This window comes from Electrophorus electricus, chromosome 20 (assembly GCF_041902795.1).
Source record: "Electrophorus electricus isolate QZ-2024a chromosome 20, ASM4190279v1, whole genome shotgun sequence".
In the NCBI taxonomy this organism is placed as follows: Eukaryota; Metazoa; Chordata; class Actinopteri; order Gymnotiformes; family Gymnotidae; genus Electrophorus; species Electrophorus electricus.
Window position 1 is genome coordinate 19,042,691 of NC_137516.1, and position 22,541 is coordinate 19,065,231.

The window sequence follows — 22,541 nt, forward strand, 5'->3', positions numbered from 1 at the left end:
GGTCTAAGCCAACGCAGTTTTACGCTAAAACTCCAAAATACCACACCAAAAGGCAAACAAAAAGTGTGTATAAATTGCCCTCGTCTTCTGTGTAGATTAAAACAACTGCAATTTATTATTATTGTTGTTAGTGTGCATGGATGCACCCTTGGGAACTTGTTAGGTACTTCTTGACACGGGTTGGAAAATCCTTGCTCTCTGTTGCCCTCGTCAATGCTAAAAGAACATTAAACACAACGTCCAAGCTAAACATTGTAAAATAATTTTAAAATATGCAGTGAAATCTTCACATTTGACATGTTTGCTTCTGAACATTTTAATAAGTTTGAATATGTCGTGCTAAATCATGTTATTGTACATTTTGACATGGATAAACAAATAAACAATAACAAATCAATGCATAAATCAAGATGCAAGCTGTGCAGCAAACCCAATGATTAGACTGCAGGTATTTGGATGTTACAAAACACACTTTACCCAACCAAGTCACCACAGGGACCCAAAGTGGAACACACTCTACCCAAGGAAGTCACCACAGGGACCCAGAGTGGAGCACACTCTACCCAACAAAGTCACCACAGGGACCCAGAGTGGAACACACTCTACCCAACAAAGTCACCACAGGGACCCAGAGTGGAGCACACTCTACCCAACGAAGTCACGACAGGGACCCAGACATGGTCATTGTAATATTCTGAAGAGTTTGCCATGTATGGTCCCATTCATCTATTCTTCTGGGATTATTGACAATTACAAATCCTTAGGAATTTACATCTGAGGGCATATGACACTTCTGCCATTCCACCTTACCAAAAATGTGATAATATTCTAGTGTTGACATGCACATTTTTACTGAGATATCAGGAGTCTTTTAAAGCATTAGTATAGAATAGTATAAGTATAGTATAGCATAGTGTAGCATTAGTATTAAAACATCTTTGCAGTTCCAGTCAGGAATTAAATTGAGCCATGAGGACCTCATGATCAACAAGCAAGATGCATGTAACTGTACGTTATCATATCCATTATGGAATACTAAAGGTGAAGCACTAAAGGTGGTGGTCATTGAAGCAATTCCTGATAGTGTAGGCAGGGACAGCATGACAAAGATTGATCACAGAATGATCACTGATTTACAAAAGCAAGACCAAATAGTCATAAAGACATGGTCAGTGTAGAAAATGTCTTTTTCCTTTAACTATCCCAACTCCAGCTGCCATCGTTACATCCAGTGTTTTTAGAGTCAATGGGAGTTATATCTTTTGGCATTCACATTTTATGTTATGTGTATGTAAACACCTCTGATAGAAAGTGAGAAGGTTTAAGAGACTACAAGACAGCACAAATACTGCTGCATGATGCGTAATCTCCAAGTAAGGACAGCCCTTTTAGCAGGATAGAGGGACTTCTAGTAGACCTTTAGGAAGCGTCCGCTCGTCAAACATCTTAAACCATCAGTGAATTGAGGGGGTGCCCTGACATTATAAAGTGCCTGTATGTGGTGCGGGGTACACTAGCCAGCTCCTCTTCCATAGTGCTGTTAGGACCGTGTTTGCTAGTGTGTTGCTACCTGCCCAAAATGGTGTACTTGCACTTGGATGTATTTGTTTCCCAAGTCGAATAGGTCCTTATTAGAGGCCAGTGCTCCTAATGCAGTTACACCTTACACTGTGAAAAGCACATCAAGCCTATCACACAGACACACACCTCCTTAGCCCTAGCTAATCCAAGGTGCTACTATTATTGCCAGCATTTATAAAGGAATGAAACTGAACTTTATCAATGTTATGGAATAATGACAATTAAGGAGGACTCCATATTAAGTACATCTGACATTCCTTTCTCACATAGGCACTTGGTGCTTTGTAAGAACGAGTCTGAACTGATGGAAAGTGTTTCGGTTTAAGGTCTCACATGGGGGGCTGTAACGTAGGTGTTACAAGCACTAAGGGTCCTCTGCTAAATTACAGTACATTCACAACATCCCCTTAGGTATTTAGCCAGAGCTTACTAACTAGAATCATATTCATATTTTTACAGGGAAGTAGAAATAAACAGACTTCTCTCACTGGGAGACAGACTTCCCTCACTGGGAGCTTTTTAAAAAGTCAGTTTTTAGTCATGTTTAATAGCTCAAAACAATAAATAGACAATTACTGCATGTCTGTTAAAAACACATAGACAGTTAGAGCCAACATGTGGTTTGACAGTCCCAAGAGACACTTATTCAGCTCGCCAATCTCCTTTCCTCTGCTTCTGTGGTCCCTTTTCCATGGCAGGAGCTTCTGGGATGGGGAATGAATATTGCCAAAAGGTGAGACATCGGGAACACCCACAAAAATCCATCAAATACACAAAGAACGTACAAACATATGGAATTGAGTCCGTTGGTGCCAGCGCGCTGCGGGATAATGGGAATGGTTAGATTTCCCACTTCAATAACTTAGTAAATGAACTCTTTGAAGCCTTGGACTCATGGAGCCTGAATGGAATTCCCAAATGGAATTCTCAGATTCTGTCACCCTCTTCAAGATTTGTCCCTGCTCACTTTGCCTCTTTAATCCCTCTTCAGCTCTCCCTCTTCACTCCCCAAACTACTCCCCTTCTCCCTCTCTCCATCTCTCCCTCTTCCTCTCTCCCTTTCTCTCTCTCCGTTACAGGCCAATTCTGCGGCTCCACAACGGTGCTCACACGGCTCTCAGTTCATCAGCACCACTGCAGCAGGTGAAGCCCCAGCCCAGTGCTTGCCCAGGGCCTCTTCCAGAAAGCTGGCCAGCTTCTCACAGTCCTCCTGTGAAAGGTCAGACCACCATCAGTTCATGACTGCAGCCCTCATTTACACCCAGCACCCAGCACACACTAATGTGATAGAAAAAATGTGGAAAACCATCAGTAATAATGTTTAGGTGGTCAACTCAGTGGACGGGTTCTGATGATTTGTGCAGAGTCATGCTGTGCATGTTTCACCCACCTCGCTGATGAAGGCGTGGTGGACAAGTTCACTGGCCAGGTCTCTCGGACGGTCGGCTGAAAGACATCACATCATGTTTATTTTCCAGCCGTTATACAGTTACATACCAAAATATGGATTTAAAAGTTCAAGTTTAAACAGGACAACTGGCTAAGATGCTGTAGTACAAAACTACTTCAGTTCATCCAGGTAACTGTGGAGTATTAAACAAACAATGTAGTGATATCCAAAGATAATATAGAAAATAGTATAACCTAAAACCTCACAGCCACAAAGCAACACAGGTGTGACAAGATAACCTCCTGTAAGAGACCCCCTCATAAGAGACCCCTGTCGCCTTACTGGGCAAAACATCACAGCTAAGCTGGCGGTGAAGCTTGTCATCCATCTTCAAAAAGAGAGACAGCTAAAGAGACAGAACAGACTAAAATAAATACAATAAACAAGTGATAAACAACTAATACATCACATCCTTGGTTGTATACCAAAGACAACACACTTAGTTTTAGAACTGATGCATTCAGGTGCCATCAGAGTGTGTTACAGTAGCTCTAAAGTAAGCACGTCACACTCACGTGGCTCCTGGTCCCCTCTTCATTAGCCTCCAAATTACAGTGCATCTGGACAACCTGTATGAGACAAAACATGGAAGATCATGACCAGGCTGGGACTGTATGTCTGTACACGATCTCCGACCCCGAACCCGACCTGAGCCCCAACCCCAACACCAACCTGACCCCATCCTTTCCCTAACCCTAAACCTACTCAAACTGTTCAAGCATTTCTCACTTGCTTTAAAATCTGAGCAAGCTGTTTTCTGCTAGAGTTTCACTCTTTACATACTGAGTCTGTCCACTCTGAGAACTGAGGGACACCAAAATGTCAGTGGCAATCTGAACTGCTGCCAAATAGAACCATGAAGCCTACACCAAATAGTTGCCCACAATCCCCTTCTGCTCCCCAGAACTTCGCACCTTCCTGGTCTCTGTCTCTTGAGGTTCAGGGGTTGGAGTCTTCACAGTCTCCATGTGCTCCTGGGAGAGAGAGAGCGTGCGAGGGAGCGGGTGGGGTCTCTGAGATGCAAAGCTCATTAAGGGGTAGATTCCATTCCTGAACAAACATTAGGGGTGAAAAGTCACTGTATCATCAAACACCCCTCACGGGAATGTAAATATAGTTTAAAAACACCAGACGTGTCCTCCTGGTCGCCACCGCACTTACTTGACATCCTCCAGGAACTTGTCCAGCTCCAGTGGAGAGACATGAGAGTACCTTTCAAATATCAAAGAAAGGGCAGTGAAGAGGGGAATCAAAGGTCGCCAGTGAAAATAAACCTGACACGAGGAACCTACTTTAACTGGATGCCAGGCCGGCCTCCGTGACTGGTCTCTGCCATGATGCCATTAGGGTCAATGGACTTGGTCTTCTCTTCCACACAGTTCTCAGGGAGGAGATCTGTTACATCAGGGATTTATAATCAATTACATCTTTAAAAAAACAACACTGTTGTAGAGGTGAGAGACAAAAAGCTTTTTTGGATAAAAGCTACATTTGTGGTGGTGGCTGCAACCTAATGTGTATTCAGGCTTTTTCATAATCGTGATTTATTGTGGATCAAATAATGTTTTACAAATTCTTACAATCTGGAACTTTAAGAGGCATAATGAAAAGATATATACTGTGACCTTGTGGGCTCACAGGAGAGGGTATGGGGCATGGGGGTATGGGTTACGGGGTACACAGCTTACTTGTCAGCGGCTTGAAACTGGAACTTAAATATGCGTCACCGAACGCATAAGTACTAATGATACTAAATACACGTGTGGCGGTATTAATGATCTTAAACACACGTGTGTAAGTATTGATGTCTGTGGGTGGCCATTTACACTGGTTGTTGATGAAGCAGTGTGCAGCCAGCAGCTTTAGAGAGTGGACCTCAAACAGGACCCTGTGGAACAGCAGGTCATGGGCGGTAGGCCGGAGTTTTGCCTCAGTGCGAACGCAGGACTGTGTGAACTCCTAATGACACCCGCCCCCCAGAGGAAAGAGCAAACACAGGACTGTGAACTCCTACAAACATCCACGCCCCCACCCCTGCCTGTCTGCCAACACTGTGTCTGAGGATCTGCACTTTCTTCACACGTGCCAAAGGCATGCAAGTGTTCATACAGCAGCCTCTTCACCTCCAGTGTTGAATACACTCCAACACTGTTTATTTGTGTTTAATACTATAGGTATGCAATCCACATTGGGTATTTTTCTGTGTATCTATGCCTTATAAACAAGTTCTGTATGAGTTATGAAGAGATTATTAAGTTTATAGACCTGAGACTTTTTTGTGGTAGTTTTTTTTTTTAAGGCCAGTCTTATTTGTACTACAGTGAGTAAAACAGGTGTGTAGTAGTTTACCCTCATGAGAGGATCCTCCAGTGACAGTCCAGCATGCACTATGGCCTCCTTAGAAACAGCAGTGTCACCATTAGCCTGGATTTCCAAGACTGCCATCTTGAGCAAGAAAACAAAAACAAACAAACAAAAACATAGTTGGTAAAAAAAGAGAGCGTCATGAGAGCCTGCACTTTAGAGGAGATTCAGGGGAGAGGAAGTGCGTCTCCTCTTTAGGGGAGAGGAAGTGTGTTTTTGTGCAGTGTTCCATTCTGTACCTCCAAAGCACAGATGCCGAAGGAATATATATCAATAGAATAGTCATCCTCAGCAACTGGGGAGAAAGATAAAACAGAGTGAAGTTCTCATAGAAACGAGAGTGAGAGAGAGAGAGAGAGAGAGAGAGAGAGAGAGAGACAGGACTGGCAAGACACTCACGCCCATACTCCGGAGCAAAGAAGTGCTGGTTCCTCAGTTCATCTCGATGCTGATGCACATTTCCATGGATGGCCTCCGGGAACACTGGGAACACAGACCCATGGCTTCAACAGAAAAACCCTGTTTATGATTGCTGTCTTTTGTTTATTTGTTTACTTTATACTTATATAGGGAAGCAGATTTCAAACGCAACTTCTTCACAATAATCCCATCAGTGGTGTACACATAAGAACCAATAGCTGCAATTGTAGATAAATATAGGCAGACAGACACAGCTTTACAGAAGGGTAAACAGATAGTTGCTTGGATACACAGAATCTCGACCCATAAAGGAAAATGGTGTTACCACAGACGCACAGCACAATATACACACACCCAGAAGAAGGAGAATGGACTTACCATTGACAAAGAGTCTGTGCCATACTGTGGAGAAAGTCAGAGGAAAGATGAGGTGCAGCTGCATAAAAGCGTAGACAAACACGACAGGGTGTGTGATGTATGAGTTCTGCTCTAAACAGGCTAGGATCGCACCTGAGCCAATCTTGATGAGGCCATTGTGCTGGATGAAGATGGTGTCACAGGTCAGGTTTCCGTGAATGATGGGCGGGTCACAAGAGTGCAGGTAACTGTGGGGGTTGGGAGGAGCAGAAGGAGGACAGGTGCAGCCATCAACTGGACAGCAACATCACAGCAACCGGTGACACGTATGGTCCAAAAGCACCACTCAAACAAATCCAACACTGGCAACCCCAGAGTGGCCTTAGACTGACCAAATGAGAGCTCAGCGCACACACACACACACACACCATTCTTAACAAAAAATAAAAACAGATTAAATAGCACTCCTGAGTGCTGCAACTCTGTTTGCTTGTTGGCTGCAGTAAACTGTTGGGGGTAAAAGCTGGAAATGGCAAGTTCACTTACACAGTCTTCTAGGAAAATCACAAAAAGATATAAAGATTGTGATACAGCATTAAAACTATCATGACTGGGTGGTCAAAACTTTCCATTTATTTGCTGTTGAGACCATTAAAAGCTTAAATTTTGTTTTGGGCCCTTTTTAATGTGAATGACTGCATTTGGTCATAAAAGAACCTTGACATGTCAAGCATTAATGAAACAAACTAAGTCTGTGAATATAAACTGGATTTACAAGTCAACAGTGACTGGTGTGGTATCTTACCTGAGGGCAGACAAGATCTGTGTGCACCACCTTTTCCATGCCTACACGCACGCACACACACGCACACACACGCACACACACGCACACACACGCACACACACGCACACACACGCGCACGCACGCGCACGCACGCGCGCACACACGCACGCGCACGGTTAGAATTAGAGAGACTTGGCGATCCTGTAGACAGGATGTGAGGGTGCAATAACGTTGATTCTATTTTTACACCACTAGGGGGTGCTGTACTGCATGTTAAATCATTAGCGAGATATATGGGGAGCTGTGACATTTTACCTTCACATTCATTGTCTTGTGGTTTTTCTTGGTTTTCTTCAAAAACTGTTTGAGACTTCCAGATGACATGTACTCAGTGATAAAAATCACCTGTGAAATGAAGATTAAAATATATGGCACTCTGTTCATCTTTAGCATACAGCTTGTGTGTTATTAGCACTGTGCTTGGGCTAATGTGTTATTAGCACTGCGTGTTTGTGGACTGTGGTCCCACCCTGGCTCGGCTCTCCCTGGTGTCCAGCCAGTATTTATGAAACTTGACGATATTTGGGTGCTCCACCTGCATCAGGTTCTCAAACATCTCCCTGATTCTGTCCTACACACACACACACACACAGAGAGAGAGAGAGAGAGAGAGAGAGAGAGAGAGAGAGAGAGAGAGAGAGAGAGAGAGATGAGGGCAATCTCTTAGCTTCCTCTGTGTTGCCACAGTGTTTCATTAACAATGACACATTGCCATTGACTAACACCATTCTACAAGACTGCACTGGAGAAGGAACATGTGTTAATGAGCAGAAACAGGACCTGAACAGCTGGGTTAGAAGCAGGAGGCGAGGGTGGGAGTGTTGGGGTGATGATGGCGGGGTGACCATGGCGTTACCTCGTGTGCCTTGAAGACCTTCTTGTCTGAGAACTGCACCTCATTCCACACGACCTCCACTCCCTCTTCTGTGTCCATGGCCAGAGAAGCGCTCTCGATGCCGGGGACGTTGCCTTGGCTGACCTGCGAGAAGGAGAGCGACACTGAGTCCAAGATTGCTGAGCCTGTGTGAACGCCAATGTTTTTACTGCATTAGCACAAGGGACCAAACTTATGATTAACCGCTCCCAGGACCATAAGCCTACACATGTTACATTCAAGATGAATCCATATTTAGCCAGAGAATCTAGTTTCACCACCATTTCACTTACAGCACTTAGAAGACACTTTTACCCAAAGCAACGACCAACCTATGAATTGTTAGTTTGCAAAGTTACCTTAGTCCTTTATCCCTTTCCTGCATGAACAAAAACATGTCCTAAACAATCTAAAAACTATGAGAAAAAGAAAAATCCTTCCCCACTGATGTTTCCACTGCGAGTGTCTTTATTTGTAAACAAAGCGCGTGCTGCAGCTGTTATGGACGGACACCACTGGCCCGGAGACGCTCAAAATACGGTCCTCTCACGCTGAGGAACATCTGCTTCTTCAAAGAGCAGAATTTTTCAGTATCTATAACCTAAGTTCCACTTTCTCGTCCATTAGTGTCCAGCAGCGGTGAAAAGAGGGCACAGACCGGTTCAAAATGTTTGCACAGTGATCATGCACGTAAATGAAACAACAGAGTAAACATTCTGCAAGGACAAAAAGTCCATTAAAGCCAAGCTGGTGGACTCAGAACGTGGCCGCTATGGGCGAAGGCTTGGACAGAGAGTGTTGGGTATGCACCTTTCTTAGAAACGCATATTTATGCAGCGTCTGGGCTCTTGAAACCAGAGCAACGTGCGATTAGTCTACAAAGCAGCATCTCTTGAACGGGCCAAGGGCAATCTTTTAAATAAACACATTAAAAGCTTTAGTGTGGCCTCAGGGTTGCGTAAGCCTCACACAGCGCGTCATAAACAAGATGGCCGGAGAAGAAAACAACCTGCAACATCTAGACACAGAACTAGGAGGGGATCTAGTGCACTTTTACATTACTGTCTCGAGCCTGAACAGTTAACCCAGTGTCAAGTGAAATACTGCTTTTGGCCACTGCAATTTAGTTAATCACGAAAAGCCTTAATTACTGCAATCCGTTTAGTGGTTTAGCACATAACATAGCTGGCAAAAGGAACTGCAGCTGTTCCCATGTTCTACAAGAACATTAGAATAAACCCGCATGCATACAAACACAAAGGGGCATTTGTTTATGTGCCAAATCAATAAAATCCCCAACTGCCCCAGTTCGCAGTCTCAACCCTGCAGTCCTGGGAGCCAGAGAACACACCGCCATAACAAGGGTAAAGTCTGACACTCAAAACTCCTGCATTTGGGGTTAATGCATCCTCTTATTGCTGGTTATATAGAAAAAGAATATTTGGTAAAAGTAAAATTCACAACACGAGAAAACTTCCTCCTGCAAACTCGAGGGTCTCTTTCTTCTCAACTGATGTGACCCAGAATACTGGGTTATAATCAAAACTTCTTGCCCCTCCCAGAGGTCTGGAACCTGCTGGAACCTGTGGTGCATGGGCTCACTACCAGTAGGGGCTGTCTGCTCACAGCCCATTTGTGAAGAAGTGTGTGCACAGACCGCTGACTCTGCACCAAACAAACTCTCGGAACCCTGTGAAAAACAGACCCAAACGCCAGAGGTCCAATAACCGGGGAACAATAAACTCGTAAATCGAGCCTGCTCCTAAGTCTTTAGTGCTCAGCCCTCGTAAATCCTACTGCCATCAACCCATGCAATCTTTCCCCCATGAAAACAAATGCTGCTGCCACAGTTTCCTGCCCTGACTTGCTCTCCTGCCTGATTGGCTCAGACTGTCCCGCCTTCTTGTTACACTTCTGTGTGATGCATTAGGCATGTATTCCTGGAGCTCCCCCATGGGAAACAGTCTACCAGCAGTAGACCTTCAGTGTGTAAGAGTCGTACTAGCTGAGTGTGAGTCAGTGCATTACAGGCTCATGTGAATCAGGGATTTGTCATGTTCAAAAGTGATCAGCATTTAGGAGAGCCAGCAGCCTTGTGCTTTTTGGTGGCACCTAGATTTTGGAATACATGGCTCTCTCCTTTGCAATAGGGTGCGTGCATGTGTGTAAGAGAGAGACCTGCCTCCTTGGTGCCACCCAGCCCATAGAGGCGTGGTTCTGGCTGACGTGTGCTCGGTCTCGGGCTGCACGCTGACATGCGTGCGGTGTCTCTGCATGCAACCCCTGCTCTGTGACCGCGGTCGGAACAATGCAAGTTGTGTTACGGCCCAAGCAGGACACCGGCTTCAGAAGCTCGGCTCCACATGTGAAAACAAACAGCCCGTTGTTAAACAGCAGCATCATTTAAGACTAGCCACTGAGATCAGACTGCTGAGATCAAACGTCTGAGATCAGACACAGGAGACAGTGAACAGTGGATGTTATGGTGTAGGTGTAGGTAAGCGTGTGTCAAGGTTAGGGTTTCTGCTGTGGTGCTCAGGGAAGGAATTTTATCAAGGTGTGTCGGCCACATCAGACACCCAGTCACAGGCCGAGCAGTTCTCCGGGTTGTACCGAACAGTGCCTTCCTTATCGGTAACGTCACTGTTACATACAAAACATGCAACACCACTGTTACACACAAACAAGGGAACAGTGGAGAGACAGCAGCCCCAGATGGGAGTCCAGCGAGTGGGAGGTAGCAGTTCTCTTGGAACCTACTCACCACTGACACTCCATCCTGAGACTCACACTCACTGACTTCAGAATGTCGAAGTTTCCTCCCTCTTCTCATGGAAAGTGCCAAAGAATTAGAAGCACTTTCCCACGTTTGCCTGAAGGGCATCAGTACTTTCAGTGATCCTTTCATCTCATCCTTTATATGGAAAATTAAAGGCAGCCGGCACAGACAGCCGGCAGAGATGAGGACGGGAACGAGACCGTGCTTGGGAATGTGAATGGAAGCCATTCACATGATCCCGCAAAATAATAATCCAGGTTACCTTTACCCGTGTCACACTAAGGGTTCAGTATTTTCCATATATTCCAAACCATATCACAATACATGGAGCAACAATGTAACAGCGTAGCAACTGCACAGTATTTTTTGTCCGTTATATTAAGGTTAGCAGCAGTTTTCTGCCACTGCATGTTTCACGCTGACCCTCAGGACCCTCAGGCACAGATGTGTGCATGTGAAAGAGGACAGAGTCCACAGTCTTGTAAGCAGTTTAGAGCCACCAGCCTGACGAAGGTAGACGTGCACTCTCGACCTGCGCCAAGCTGTGCGCCTGCCAGCTGTCTGGGAGCGTTTGCGAATGCTGAGCTCACAGGGTCTCCCCGTGCCACCACTCCACGCCACTAAAAGCACATCTCTGCTCCAGCTGTCACAGTGAGCTGTGCGCGCACGTGCTGGGTCTGTCTAATGCAGCACTTGCATCATGCCAGCATGCAGCCAGTAGAGAGGAGGTCTGGCTCAGAGGAGTAGATACTGGCTACAGCACACTCAGCCACCCACTGGCCCTCTGCTCCTGACCAGGTTTTCAATGTGGCAATATTTGTGGCAGCCCTGTGACAGAATTATGAGCGTGTCTCCCTCCCTGGAAACGGTCCTCTGTTCACGAACTGGGAATTGTGCTGAAACCTGCTTTACTGGTGATGAGAAAACCATGAAGAAACTTGAATTCTGAGACACATGCCTGAGAATGAGAGAGAGAGAGAGAGAGAGAGAGAGAGAAAGACAAAGACAGATGGAGTGAGTTTTAGACAGTTAGGAGCAGGAGAGAAGCAGGGAGCCTAAAGATGTGATGTAATGCTGGTAATGTCCACCTCCTCGCTCCTGAGTGCTGGTCACTCCTCTCAAGTCTTATGAATAACCCGCTTTGTGGCAGTGGGACTTTGGGAGGCCACTATCACTCCTCCCCTCTCCTCCTCTCTCCTCCACTAACGTTAGATCCAACATTAGACAGCATATATTATGCCTGTGCCTCAAGAACACAGCACTTTAGGAGAAAAAATAACAAAGCTTGGTAGCAGAGAGCATCTGAGCTGCTAAACTTTGCCTGGACATTAGATATGACAAGAATCATCCTTTCAAACAGCTGATGTTTCAGATTAATAATTCTAAAGGATTACACTTTTAGATTATACAGAGGATGATGCACCATTCAAGATGTAAATCATAGCCCTCCATTTACACAATATTGTTTCCCATGCAAATACATGGATTAGATCCAAATTATTTTGAAATGAAGGCACAAAAATCTGAGATTATTTATAATGCGTGTGCATGTGTAAGAGAGTGGTTCATATTTAGATCTGAATGTGTTTTCATGGGTTTATATGAACCTTCAGTGTGTTGCGCACACACAAATAAATCAACTGTCCAAGACACAGTACATTCAGTGTGTACCTACACAATCCAGTTATTGAACCTGAACCAAAGTCACAGAAACTCACCTCATTACATGAGCTTTCCCAAAACTATAAATCAGACAGATGTTTTTAAGAGAGATTCCAAATTAGATTCCAAATGCTTATATAATGTTGAGCATTTTTCAACATTACAAGCCTATGAAAACTACATTTTACATTCGTTTTACATTTAGCTTTTATCCAAAGTAACTTACAATAATGACTGAACACAACTTGAGTAATTGACGGTTATGGGTCTTGCTTAGGGGCCCAACAGTGGCAACTTGGCAGTGGTGGGACTTGAACTGGCAACCTTCTAATTACTAGTCCAGTACCTTAACCACTGAGACACCACTGCTCCAAACTAGAATGACATTGAAGTGTAATGTGCTTTTCATAAGTAATACATAGAATTTCATAATGTGCAACATTCAATCTGTCATCAAAAAGCAATTTACTGTAGCTACATACAGCACTGACGATGCTGAGCAAACCAAGATGACATGCCACTTCCCTGTTCTAGGAAACCTGGGAAAGAAAACAGTTCATCAAGTTACTCACAGCAGCGTCAACGCAGATTAGCCTGATGACGTTAATCTGCCACCTGAAGCAAAACAGCGCGGTGTCCTGCTACAGCATGTTCAAAGAAAGATGCAGAGGACTACATGTGTTCTGTTCTGGATTTTGTGAACACCTTTGCATATAAAATCAAAGAAGAAAACCTTTCAGAAATTTAGACTGAAAACTGAGAAGAAGCTGTTGGCTTCACCATAGCCACACAGGTGAAGATGTTTCAGAAATGTAGGTACCGGAGGCAAAAGAAAAGCAAACACAGAAAAACATCAAAGTGCAAATTCAAGTAATGTCTGCTTGTTAATGCAAGAAATGCACCAAGTGCGTTTAGAAAGCACGGTGGCGCCTTAATGCCCTTTTACTCAGCCCGGAGTCCCGTCTGCCATTCCTACAGTCCGTACCAACTCAATAAACATCCCTCCACTACCTTGTGCTCACCCAGCACACGGGCTCAGAGCCAGGGGCAGGGCAGAGCGGTGACCCGCTTTTTAAATGAGCCATCTGGTCCTTCAGGCCTCTGCAACCCAGCTGGTTTTCACCTCCACCACAGAAACACAGCAGCAACGTCAAGCTCAAGTTACAAAGGGGAAATGTAATGGGCACCTGAATGGATTTCATATGTACATTGAATATTAGTGCACCAAACATTTACCCAGAAATGTCAGACCAAATTAAAGCCAGATGATGCTCTAAGTGGAACACATCTAGTAATTTATGCAGTAACTTAACCTCCCACCATAAAAATAACGGGCCGTTCATAGAAGAGCAACTTCAGTCCAGTAACACTGTAGCATTTATTGCTTTCTGGTCAAGTCAGATTTATTTCTTTAGCACTTTTTACAACAGATGTTGTCACAAAGCTGCTTTACAATTGTCCGGGTCCAAGCCCCCCAGTGAACACGCCAAGGGTGACAGTGGTGAGGAAAAACTCCCTAGAGCATTAGGAAGAAACCTTGAGAGGAACCAAGACTCAGAGCGGGGGCCATCCTCTTCTGGCTTTCACGTGTAGCTACATCGCATAATGGCGCACTGGCGCTCTTCAGGACAAACCTTCTCTGCCCAGCAAGAGAGGCTGAGCTTTCCACAAAACACACAACCTTTGCCAGCTTTCCACATCTTCCTGGGAGAGGGTTCGGAAAACACTGGCAAACAGGGGCCCAGGTCCAGGGGGCACTGGAAAAGGAAATTCCCAAGTCACCCATTACTGGCTCACTGCTAATCACATGACTTCATGGCATGTTACAATAAAAGTACAACCCCCAGAAACACTCCAACCCACTTTAAAAGACTAATACCTACAGAATGCATTGCAAAAACACTACTGTCTAAATTTGAAGTCATGGTGGAAATCTAGTTTTCTATTTTTCTATTCTGTACTACTAAGGAAAACACTGTTGCTTTGATGTCCATTTATGTCCTACTAACTATATATTTAATATACAGAAAGCTTTTGCCAACCTGAACCTAGGAGCAGGGGGCATGTACTCAAAAAACATCCCCCTTCATGTAGAAACACCACACGGGAAAGGAATTCCAGATGGACCTTGCCGGTCTTCCCACTGGCCCAGAGCCAGAGTCACTCTGGGAGAATAGAAGCTGCTGACCAACGGGGAGAACCCCTCGTTTAAGATAACAGCGCAAACCCCTCATTTAAGATGATAGCGGAAAACCCTCGTTTAAGGTAATAGGGAAGAACCCCTCGTTTAAGGTAATAGGGCAGAACCCCTCGTTTAAGGTAATAGGACAGAACCCCTCGTTTAAGGTAATAGGACAGAACCCCTCGTTTAAGGTAATAGGACAGAACCCCTCGTTTAAGGTAATAGGGCAGAACCCCTCGTTTAAGATAATGGGGCAGAACCCTTCGTTTAAGGTAATAGGGCAGAACCCCTTGTTTAAACCCCTCGTTTATAATAATACTAAACTTCGTATCGGGCACGCTCGAACTCCAAGGAAAACACTGACCACTTCAAGAATGAGATCTCTGGCTCAGACACACACAGATGGTATCACGCAGGCGCAGGCGGTGCAGTACAGAAAGTTTAAACAGATTAAAATGTTCATGTGCAGAAAGAATCATGTTCTGTAACGTTATAAACACCACAGCACAGATGGTTTGAGAGCACATTCTCTCTGAGGCTGCTCAGGTCACTGCACATCACGTTCTCTATGTTAATTATAAATTATTCAGCATCAACAGTTTTTAGCGCAGCCATTCATGTTCCCTCTGCTTTCCTGCACTGTGGCAACATCATAAAGTTTAAAACATTCTGATTCCATTAAGAGAGATGCAGCATGATTATGCATTTACACTGAAGATGTTTAATAATACAAACAATACATTTTCAGTTACGCTGCCTAAAAAGCACAGAATGAACCTTTTAGAAGGGCAGCACTAACTGTGTAGGACATGGTGAAACAGCTCAAGATTCTCCTACTGTAGCTGCTGTGAGTTCAAGCTTCTCAGAGCAGCAATATTGTCTTTTAGAGAGCAAACAAACAGAGTCCAAACTTCTGAGTGGGAGGGTCATCACTTTTAGAGTTCCAAAGAGTTCAAGGTCTCCTGCCGCTGGTAAAAAAAAACCCCAAAGAAAAGTGCCACATCCACTTAAAGTCTTAATGCAGACAAACTTATTACGGAGGCAGGTCTGTGCAAGACCCTTCTGACTCGCCACGGCAGGCGGGGGAGGGGGGCAGGAAGCGTAAAGACATAGTCGGGGTACTTCGTGCAGGGTACCACCTCCACAAAACAGGCAATAATTCAGCTGACAGCAGGGAAGCATACATGTGGCATTACATTTTAATGGCACTCATCTGGTCACAGTATCAAGTGTCCAAGAACCAGGCATTTTTGTTCCATTGCGTGCATATCATATGCTGATTAGAAGCGTACCAAAGGACCTCTAGACTAGACTACTATATAGTAAAATTATTTTAATATGCTTTTAAGGAATCATATGATGCATTATTACAGGGTAAACACTACACTATAATAATTTTAGTCAATAACAAATCACAGTACTTAATCGGTTACAGTAATAGTTATACTGGGTGTGGCTTTGCTAACAGGGAGTATGTCCCTGAATGATGGAGACTCCACCCTGACTGGCATTCTGAGTAAAAGGTGGAAGCACCAAAAGTGGAAACATACTTTTTTCTCGTCTCTCTCCATCAATAGATAGAATTTATTATCTACATCTTTTCCAGTTATATCACTTTTAATATGAATAATTCTGTTAATTGCTTTGGCAAGTTGTTAACAGACTTCATGCCAGTAGCGCTGTTTGAAGGAGGGAGGAGAATTAGAATAGAATAGATCCCAGGCTCTGTGGGCGCGCGTGGATGCTACTGCAGACCAGAGATGAAGGCGCGTGTGTGCAGACGGTATATAAGCCACGCGACTGCCTCGGTTGAGGTCCAACAGTCGCACACCTACTAGGCCATGAACCTTAAATCGCCAACGCCGCTTCCGTCCACGAACAAATACGTTCATGCTGCGTTGCGATCTCATTAATTTTCTCGCGCTGCTGCTGCTTCCGCCCTTGGCCAAGCGACGGAATCATCTTGAGGCGCCTTAAATCCTCGACCAGCCATCTAAGGCTGAGTGGTCTCTCTACAGTCTGTTGGCAGAGCGCCCACGGTTGCATTAGCTACAGGGGTAATGTTACTGCAAGTAGTCAAGTGTCATACGTTAGAGTCAAAGCATGCGTGTCATATGTACCGACAAATGCGCAAATGTTCAGAGCGGGCATTGTCCGGTATTGGCCACTCAAGAACCGTCAAATGCAATGCAGAACAGCTAAAAGGTGGAAACTATTGCGTAAGGAAAGGCCCGCTTCTACACAGCAGTGCCAAGTTGGCCGTGATCACCGTGCGCTCCGATAATAGACTCATTTTACTACCTCGCGGAGTCAGCCGCCGTAGTCTCGTGTGAATCCTGGGCAAGGTTAATCACTGCGCGACCTAGAAAGGGGAGTCGCATCACAGAGGAACGCTAAGGAGAGAATCGCCAAAACCAAACGGGTTAATTCGTTTGCAAAATGCAGCACTTTAGCCGTAGCGTCTCTCAACATGCGAGTATCGTGCAACCAATTAAAGACATAAAACAACCCAGGAGCGCGGGAGATGGTACAGTCCGCCTGTAGGCGTGCTAAGACAATTTTCACAGCCTCGATATTTATTCACACTTAAGTGCTTTATACCAACTCAGAAATAACACTGGTACGGAATCTCACCCCAACTCAAAAGAAGACAAACACATACAGTACAGCGAGGGAATAGTCCTGAACAGTTGCGTCCACCAGCATCATGAATCAAACGAGCTCTTTGTAGGTTTTCACAAAAATCAAATGCATCATTTGAGGCATATGAACAAAACAGCACGTGCCCGTGGGATTTGCATCAGCCACGGACACCCAGAACATCCGTCGAGGGGGACTAGACTGCAGCAACCTGTAGCGGGAGGACACTTCACTTCTATCTTACACCTGTTCGTGGAAAACATGGAGCGGGAGGCCGGAGCGCGCGTGCCTCGCTCCTGCAGCACGTGGCCCTCGGGCGCGCAGCGACGCCACTGACGCGTCCGCACGGGAAGGCGACTCCGCACCGTAACGACACTCTGCCGGCGGGTGTATGAGGGAGCAATAACGGCACGGCTGTGCCACACTCGCCGCAGTCCCGCGATCTCGCGCTAATTCCATGTCTTGATTGAGGAGCCCACCTCGTGTGCGCCAAAGGGGCATTACACTGACGGAGTGGCGTGGAAGGAAACACCGCGAACAAAGAAGGATCTTTATGGCCATCGGTAATAGGCTGCACAAATGACTGCCGATCAATGGTGCGGCTTGGTTACACATTAACCGCGTTCTGACATGTCCCGAGCCAGAGGTAGTAGGTCTGCACGTCCCATGCACGCTTGCCCGTACAGATAAGATGTTAATACTTTCTGACGAACAGTTATCTTGAAGTGGAGGCCAGAAGCCCGTCCAGCAGGGTCTATCGCCGAGTTAACTTCCAATGACAAAGCATCCACACCCACGTTATCTCCCTCTCAAACTCAACCAATGCGTGTGGGCTTCTCCTGCAAGAAAGGGTTTTTGTGGTGTGCGTGCTCCGGGAGGGACCGTTTCTACCGTTAAAACGCCAAAGACATATTTAGATTATAACAGTTTTCGCATATCTGCATTGGCTTTAGAGGTGGATCTACCCCCTCACGCTGGTTCCGTTTCCTCGTTGATTTTCTCGGCGGTACAGAGGTCCCCTGTTCCTCACGCGACACAATTCCCTGCACATTCGCGTTCATTCTGGTCTGTGATCGGACTTTTAGAAATTACCTTACCTGCTCCTTTCGCTTCTGCCAGCGGCCACACGGGCTTTCTTCCAGGATTTCGCTCTCATCCTCGCTCTCCTCCTCTTTCCCCCCGGACTCTGATATTCTCTCCGGGACCGACATAGTCATTTTATCCCTGCGCGGTGAGTTCCCTTATTGGTCCCTTTAAGCCCGACTACGCACACGGGCTGTGCAGCGCTGGGATTTGCAGCAAAATTATAACTCACGAACGACTGGATTAGCTACGATTTCGTGTTAATCATTATTCCAAGTCAGAGAAACATTCCCCCAAAAAAGATGCAAATTCACATCATACACTGCGCATGCAATTGAATGCGATCCAGTCAACAGCGATGAATGCGCTTGCGAGCGAATCGACTACCGTCCTCCAGGAAAGCAAAGAAACGGACGCAAACCTTCGCTCGGGCGCTTCATCACGTGAGAAACGTGTACGAGCTACTCAGTCGCGGATAAGCCCCGGTCCAGCCCAGTCTAGTGCGCCCCAGCTTCGTTTCATCTCCGTCCAGCTCTCCACACTGTCGAGTGCTTGTAGAATTTCCTCTTTTTCGGTCTACCGTAAATCTCGTACAATCTGCGCAGCCGGACTGGTAGGTTTCCACCCCGTACAGCAGGGGTGGCCAACAGCATATTCCCCTCCGCACAGTGCTGAAGAGAATTGGACACCCTGCCAAATGACATAGCAAACGTATGAATTCATAATCATGTTCCGCTCTTGCGCTTACAGCATTGGAGGAGTCGCTTTACTTTACCGGGATTTGTTGTTTTTCAGTTTCCTTGTAGTTTACTATAATAACATTGCGGTAAACACTTTTTTTGCATGTTTATTCAAATTAATGTTTCGTTGTTTTCGCTAAATCACTAAAGGTCTTGCAGAAGTTCAATATTGAGCCATAACTAACCCTAGTCAGTTCTTCTGAAATGGCAAGGACAGAGAAACAGTATCAGTGTCGCTTGACTTTGGGTCTGGTATACAAAAATTAACACAAAGTACCAAAATACTGAAAATGTTACATTCTCGTGTTTTTGGTAAGGTGGGTAGGTCTGTCGGTCAGTCAATCAATCAATCAATGCAACAAATTATTTATTTCATATACTGCATCCGTTTTTTATTTTTAAATAACGAGTAGTAGCCTTTGAAGATAATTCACTGTATCGTATGTGTCCACAGGGTGTGGTAGAATAACTGATTTATTTCTCAATCTCCGTTTCCGGAGACATTAGTCACAGGATATTTTCTTCTGGGGAGAAAAAAAAAATGTGTGCATTGTGTCACACAAGTGTCACACGTCTAATAAGAGTCAGTGCCAGACAACACCATGACAGAAAGGATTACAGAATGTTTGAACTCAATGCCTATTGAGAAACCTTCTACGTTGTTTCCAATCTTTGGCGCCCTCTGCAGGTTAAAAACCCTTTTGGACGTGTTTACATACACCAGCATTTACAAATACAACATTCTTCAATTTTTCACTTTCACTGCACTCTCTGGATCCAGTTTGGCACGAAAAAATCACAATGTTTGTGCATGTGGAAGTTAACAGTGAATTCGATGGTAAATGCTGATACCAAACCCAGCAGGCAATAGAAACATTGCCATTGAGGTATTAGCTAAGTGCCAGACTACTGTACCTGTGGAGGAAACAGAGGTTTAACATAAACAGTGATTCACACTCCCGCTGGTCTTTCTCAGTGACCAGGCTGGTACGTGTCGTCCTGTGAAGTCTCCCTGGGTCCTTGTCCACTAGCCTGCCTGTACATGACGAGGTTACAGCTCTGCTGTGTCCGCAGGTGGTGGGGCTTCCTTGTGCTCACCTGTATCACCTGTGCCATGCCTACCTTTGTCTTCAGCCACACAAAGCAAAGTAGCTGTCCTCCTTGGATCTGGACCAAAATTGACTAAAGAAAAAAGAGAATTGACTGAATTAAAATGTTTTAATGGGGTTATTTATCACATGGAGTCCTATGCTTTCTGTCTGACATTCTCTCTTGTGTTTTCTCTTTCTCACAGTATGAGGTTTGTCTGGACAACATGCTGTGGTCGCCTGTTGTTGGTCCAGACGTGGTCGGCCCCCGATAGAGTTCTTCATGGACGTGTAGAGTCCTGCTCACGGCTCTGGAACAGTGGCTATGACGATCGCATTATTGTGGCATTCACAATCAGATGCAGATGGACCGGTGACAGACGTGTGTAAGTGTGAACCATCTGTGTGTGCTCTGTCTCTGTTGCACCACTCTGGTGGAGAGTCGAGAAAATTAATAAACGTAAAAATGAAATACTGAACGAAATTCTAAAGAAGAGAAAAGGTCAGAGTGTATCTTACACCTTCAATGAGAACTAATGTTGTCCTCAAACAGTGGCAGAAAAACAAAAGGCAGGAGTGCACTGAGTGCTGAGCAGGTGACGCTCTGGGCCTTTGGTGAAGTGATGCTCTGTCACGTCCTCAGTAGTCCCAGAGAAGATGACTAGAACAGACAGTAAACCCGTCATTCTTTAGCAGACGCAGACTCAGACAGACACACAGTCAGACGAAGACGCAGACACGCATGAGCCCAGAACCTCACACTCTACCTTCTTAGTTTCACCAGTTTTCACCGTTCAAGCAGCTTTATGTACATATCCAATCACTTTAGTTTGGTGCAATTGCTTCAAGCTGTTTAAAATGAAGGACACGGTGTGGCCTCCTTCTGGGAAGATCGCTCCGTATTGACTCATGACCCCATGACTTCTGACAGTTTATTTGACTCTAAATTCAGCGCTTCTATTTCTGTACAGTTGTGAGTACATTTTTGTACTCACAAGGGACTATATTTTGGTAGCAACAAGAGAGACCACATTTCAATTTCTACAGAAAAAAACCTCAGTCTCTAAGGATAGTCAGTGAATATCATAATGAATGTTTAATAAAACAATCACCTCAGTATGGAAACAGAAACAAAAGAAAGGACTGTGACCAGACAGAGGAAATGCTGGACACAAGAACAAAAGGCAAATGCAACCCAGGAGGGCAGTTCTCTAACTGCAGCATTGACGTCTGAATGCTGGAGGGTTAGCATGAAGGATCAACTTGCAGCATGCTTGGATCAGGAGGTCACGAGGTGTAACAGATCAGACAAAGTCACATACGCACACACACTACACTTTCACATATTAAAACCTAATGCCTTTTTATGCAGTGAGGGTCATGTCATGCAAACTAAATGTGATTTGACACAAATGTGATTATCATGAACCATTTAAGATAACATTTTACATGTTAATCCTAGTGTATACCATCCTGGTGTGCAGGTGTTTGGGAGTCGATTTAGAATAATCATGATGGGCCATTATTGTATGGCAGATTACAGAATGGCATATGCGTACCTTTAAATTATTAATCAGTCTGAAAGTGTTGAATACGTTTGTTTAAAAAAGAAGTAGTTTATTGGTTGAAAGTGACTCAGTTTATTCAGTACTTTAAAAGAACGGTAACTCCGTTACAAAATTATTTATTTTGACCACCCAATGTTGACCAGAATAAACAAGCTTTGGTTTAAAACATTGCTGTTCGTTTCTGTTGACCATGTGTATTTGGGCAGCATCTAAGAAGCATCTAAGATGACATCATCTTAGATGTGGGCTTTGCCAAAGGGAATGTCAACCTGCTGTAGCCACATAGAATAATCCACAGTTATTATCATCACACCTCCCGTGGAAGACAGAAGTGTTCAGACGGTGGGCGCCCCCCACACCTCCTGTGGCAGACAGACGTGTTCAGATGGTGGGAGCCCCCTCACACCTCCTGTGGCAGACAGACGTGTTCAGACGGTGGGCGCCCCCCCACACCTCCTGTGGCACCAGCAAAGTCGCCGTCCTTCCCACTGTTACATCCATGAGAGAATCAGTCAGATTTAGAAGCAGCAGGAAGGTGCATTGATGCCAAATGAAAATCATCTGTATCCAAACACTTCTAACCACTGAAACACATTAGTGCAGAATTCTTCAGCAGTCTGCCATGTCACAGGGACATATAAGAGCTTTTTTAACTAAAATGTGAGTTAGAGGCTGACTATAACTGAAGTTCTTTGGCAATTTCTGATCTGTCCTCACACCCATTCGTACTCTCACACAGCCAGACTCAGGCCTCTCAGGTCCCATGTATTTGTGTCTTAATTTACTTATGCAATTGTCTTTCTACATAGAGCAAGTCTGCAAACATATGTGCATTCAACCTCATGTGTGATTACAATTAAGAGAGATGTACTTTAATTAATTAATGGCAACTAGTTATCATCTATGTAA

General features: G+C 44.9%; 1 protein-coding gene and 1 long non-coding RNA gene across 6 annotated transcripts; both read right to left on the reverse strand.

Annotated features, from left to right (window-relative positions):
* Positions 1 to 300: 300 nt before the first annotated feature.
* On the reverse strand, positions 301 to 18,826 carry nrbp2a (nuclear receptor binding protein 2a). Of its 4 annotated transcripts, XM_081703079.1 has the most exons (19): positions 18,251 to 18,826; positions 7,873 to 7,995; positions 7,486 to 7,587; positions 7,272 to 7,361; positions 6,978 to 7,018; positions 6,326 to 6,420; positions 6,194 to 6,217; positions 5,795 to 5,878; positions 5,635 to 5,690; positions 5,381 to 5,476; positions 4,858 to 4,990; positions 4,324 to 4,426; positions 4,193 to 4,243; positions 3,946 to 4,081; positions 3,547 to 3,600; positions 3,314 to 3,377; positions 2,972 to 3,027; positions 2,692 to 2,791; positions 301 to 2,285 (listed from the first exon to the last, which is right to left on the reverse strand). In XM_081703079.1, the coding sequence occupies exons 1-18, from the start codon at positions 18,368 to 18,370 to the stop codon at positions 2,699 to 2,701; spliced, it is 1,521 nt and encodes a 506-aa protein (XP_081559205.1). In that variant the 5' UTR covers positions 18,371 to 18,826; the 3' UTR covers positions 301 to 2,285; positions 2,692 to 2,698. The 4 variants fall into 4 exon arrangements, with proteins under 4 accessions (XP_081559205.1, XP_026868586.1, XP_026868585.1 ...); XM_027012785.3 differs by having other exon boundaries at positions 301 to 2,791; positions 18,658 to 18,825; XM_027012784.3 differs by having other exon boundaries at positions 301 to 2,791; positions 18,251 to 18,825.
* A 503-nt stretch (positions 18,827 to 19,329) lies between these two features.
* On the reverse strand, positions 19,330 to 20,965 carry LOC113579086 (uncharacterized). 2 transcript variants are annotated; one of them, XR_014118891.1, is made up of 4 exons: positions 20,832 to 20,965; positions 20,586 to 20,725; positions 20,269 to 20,495; positions 19,331 to 20,158 (listed from the first exon to the last, which is right to left on the reverse strand). It is a non-coding gene; the product is annotated as an uncharacterized LOC113579086 (long non-coding RNA). The 2 variants fall into 2 exon arrangements; XR_003410827.3 differs by having other exon boundaries at positions 19,330 to 20,158; positions 20,269 to 20,725.
* Positions 20,966 to 22,541: the final 1,576 nt, after the last annotated feature.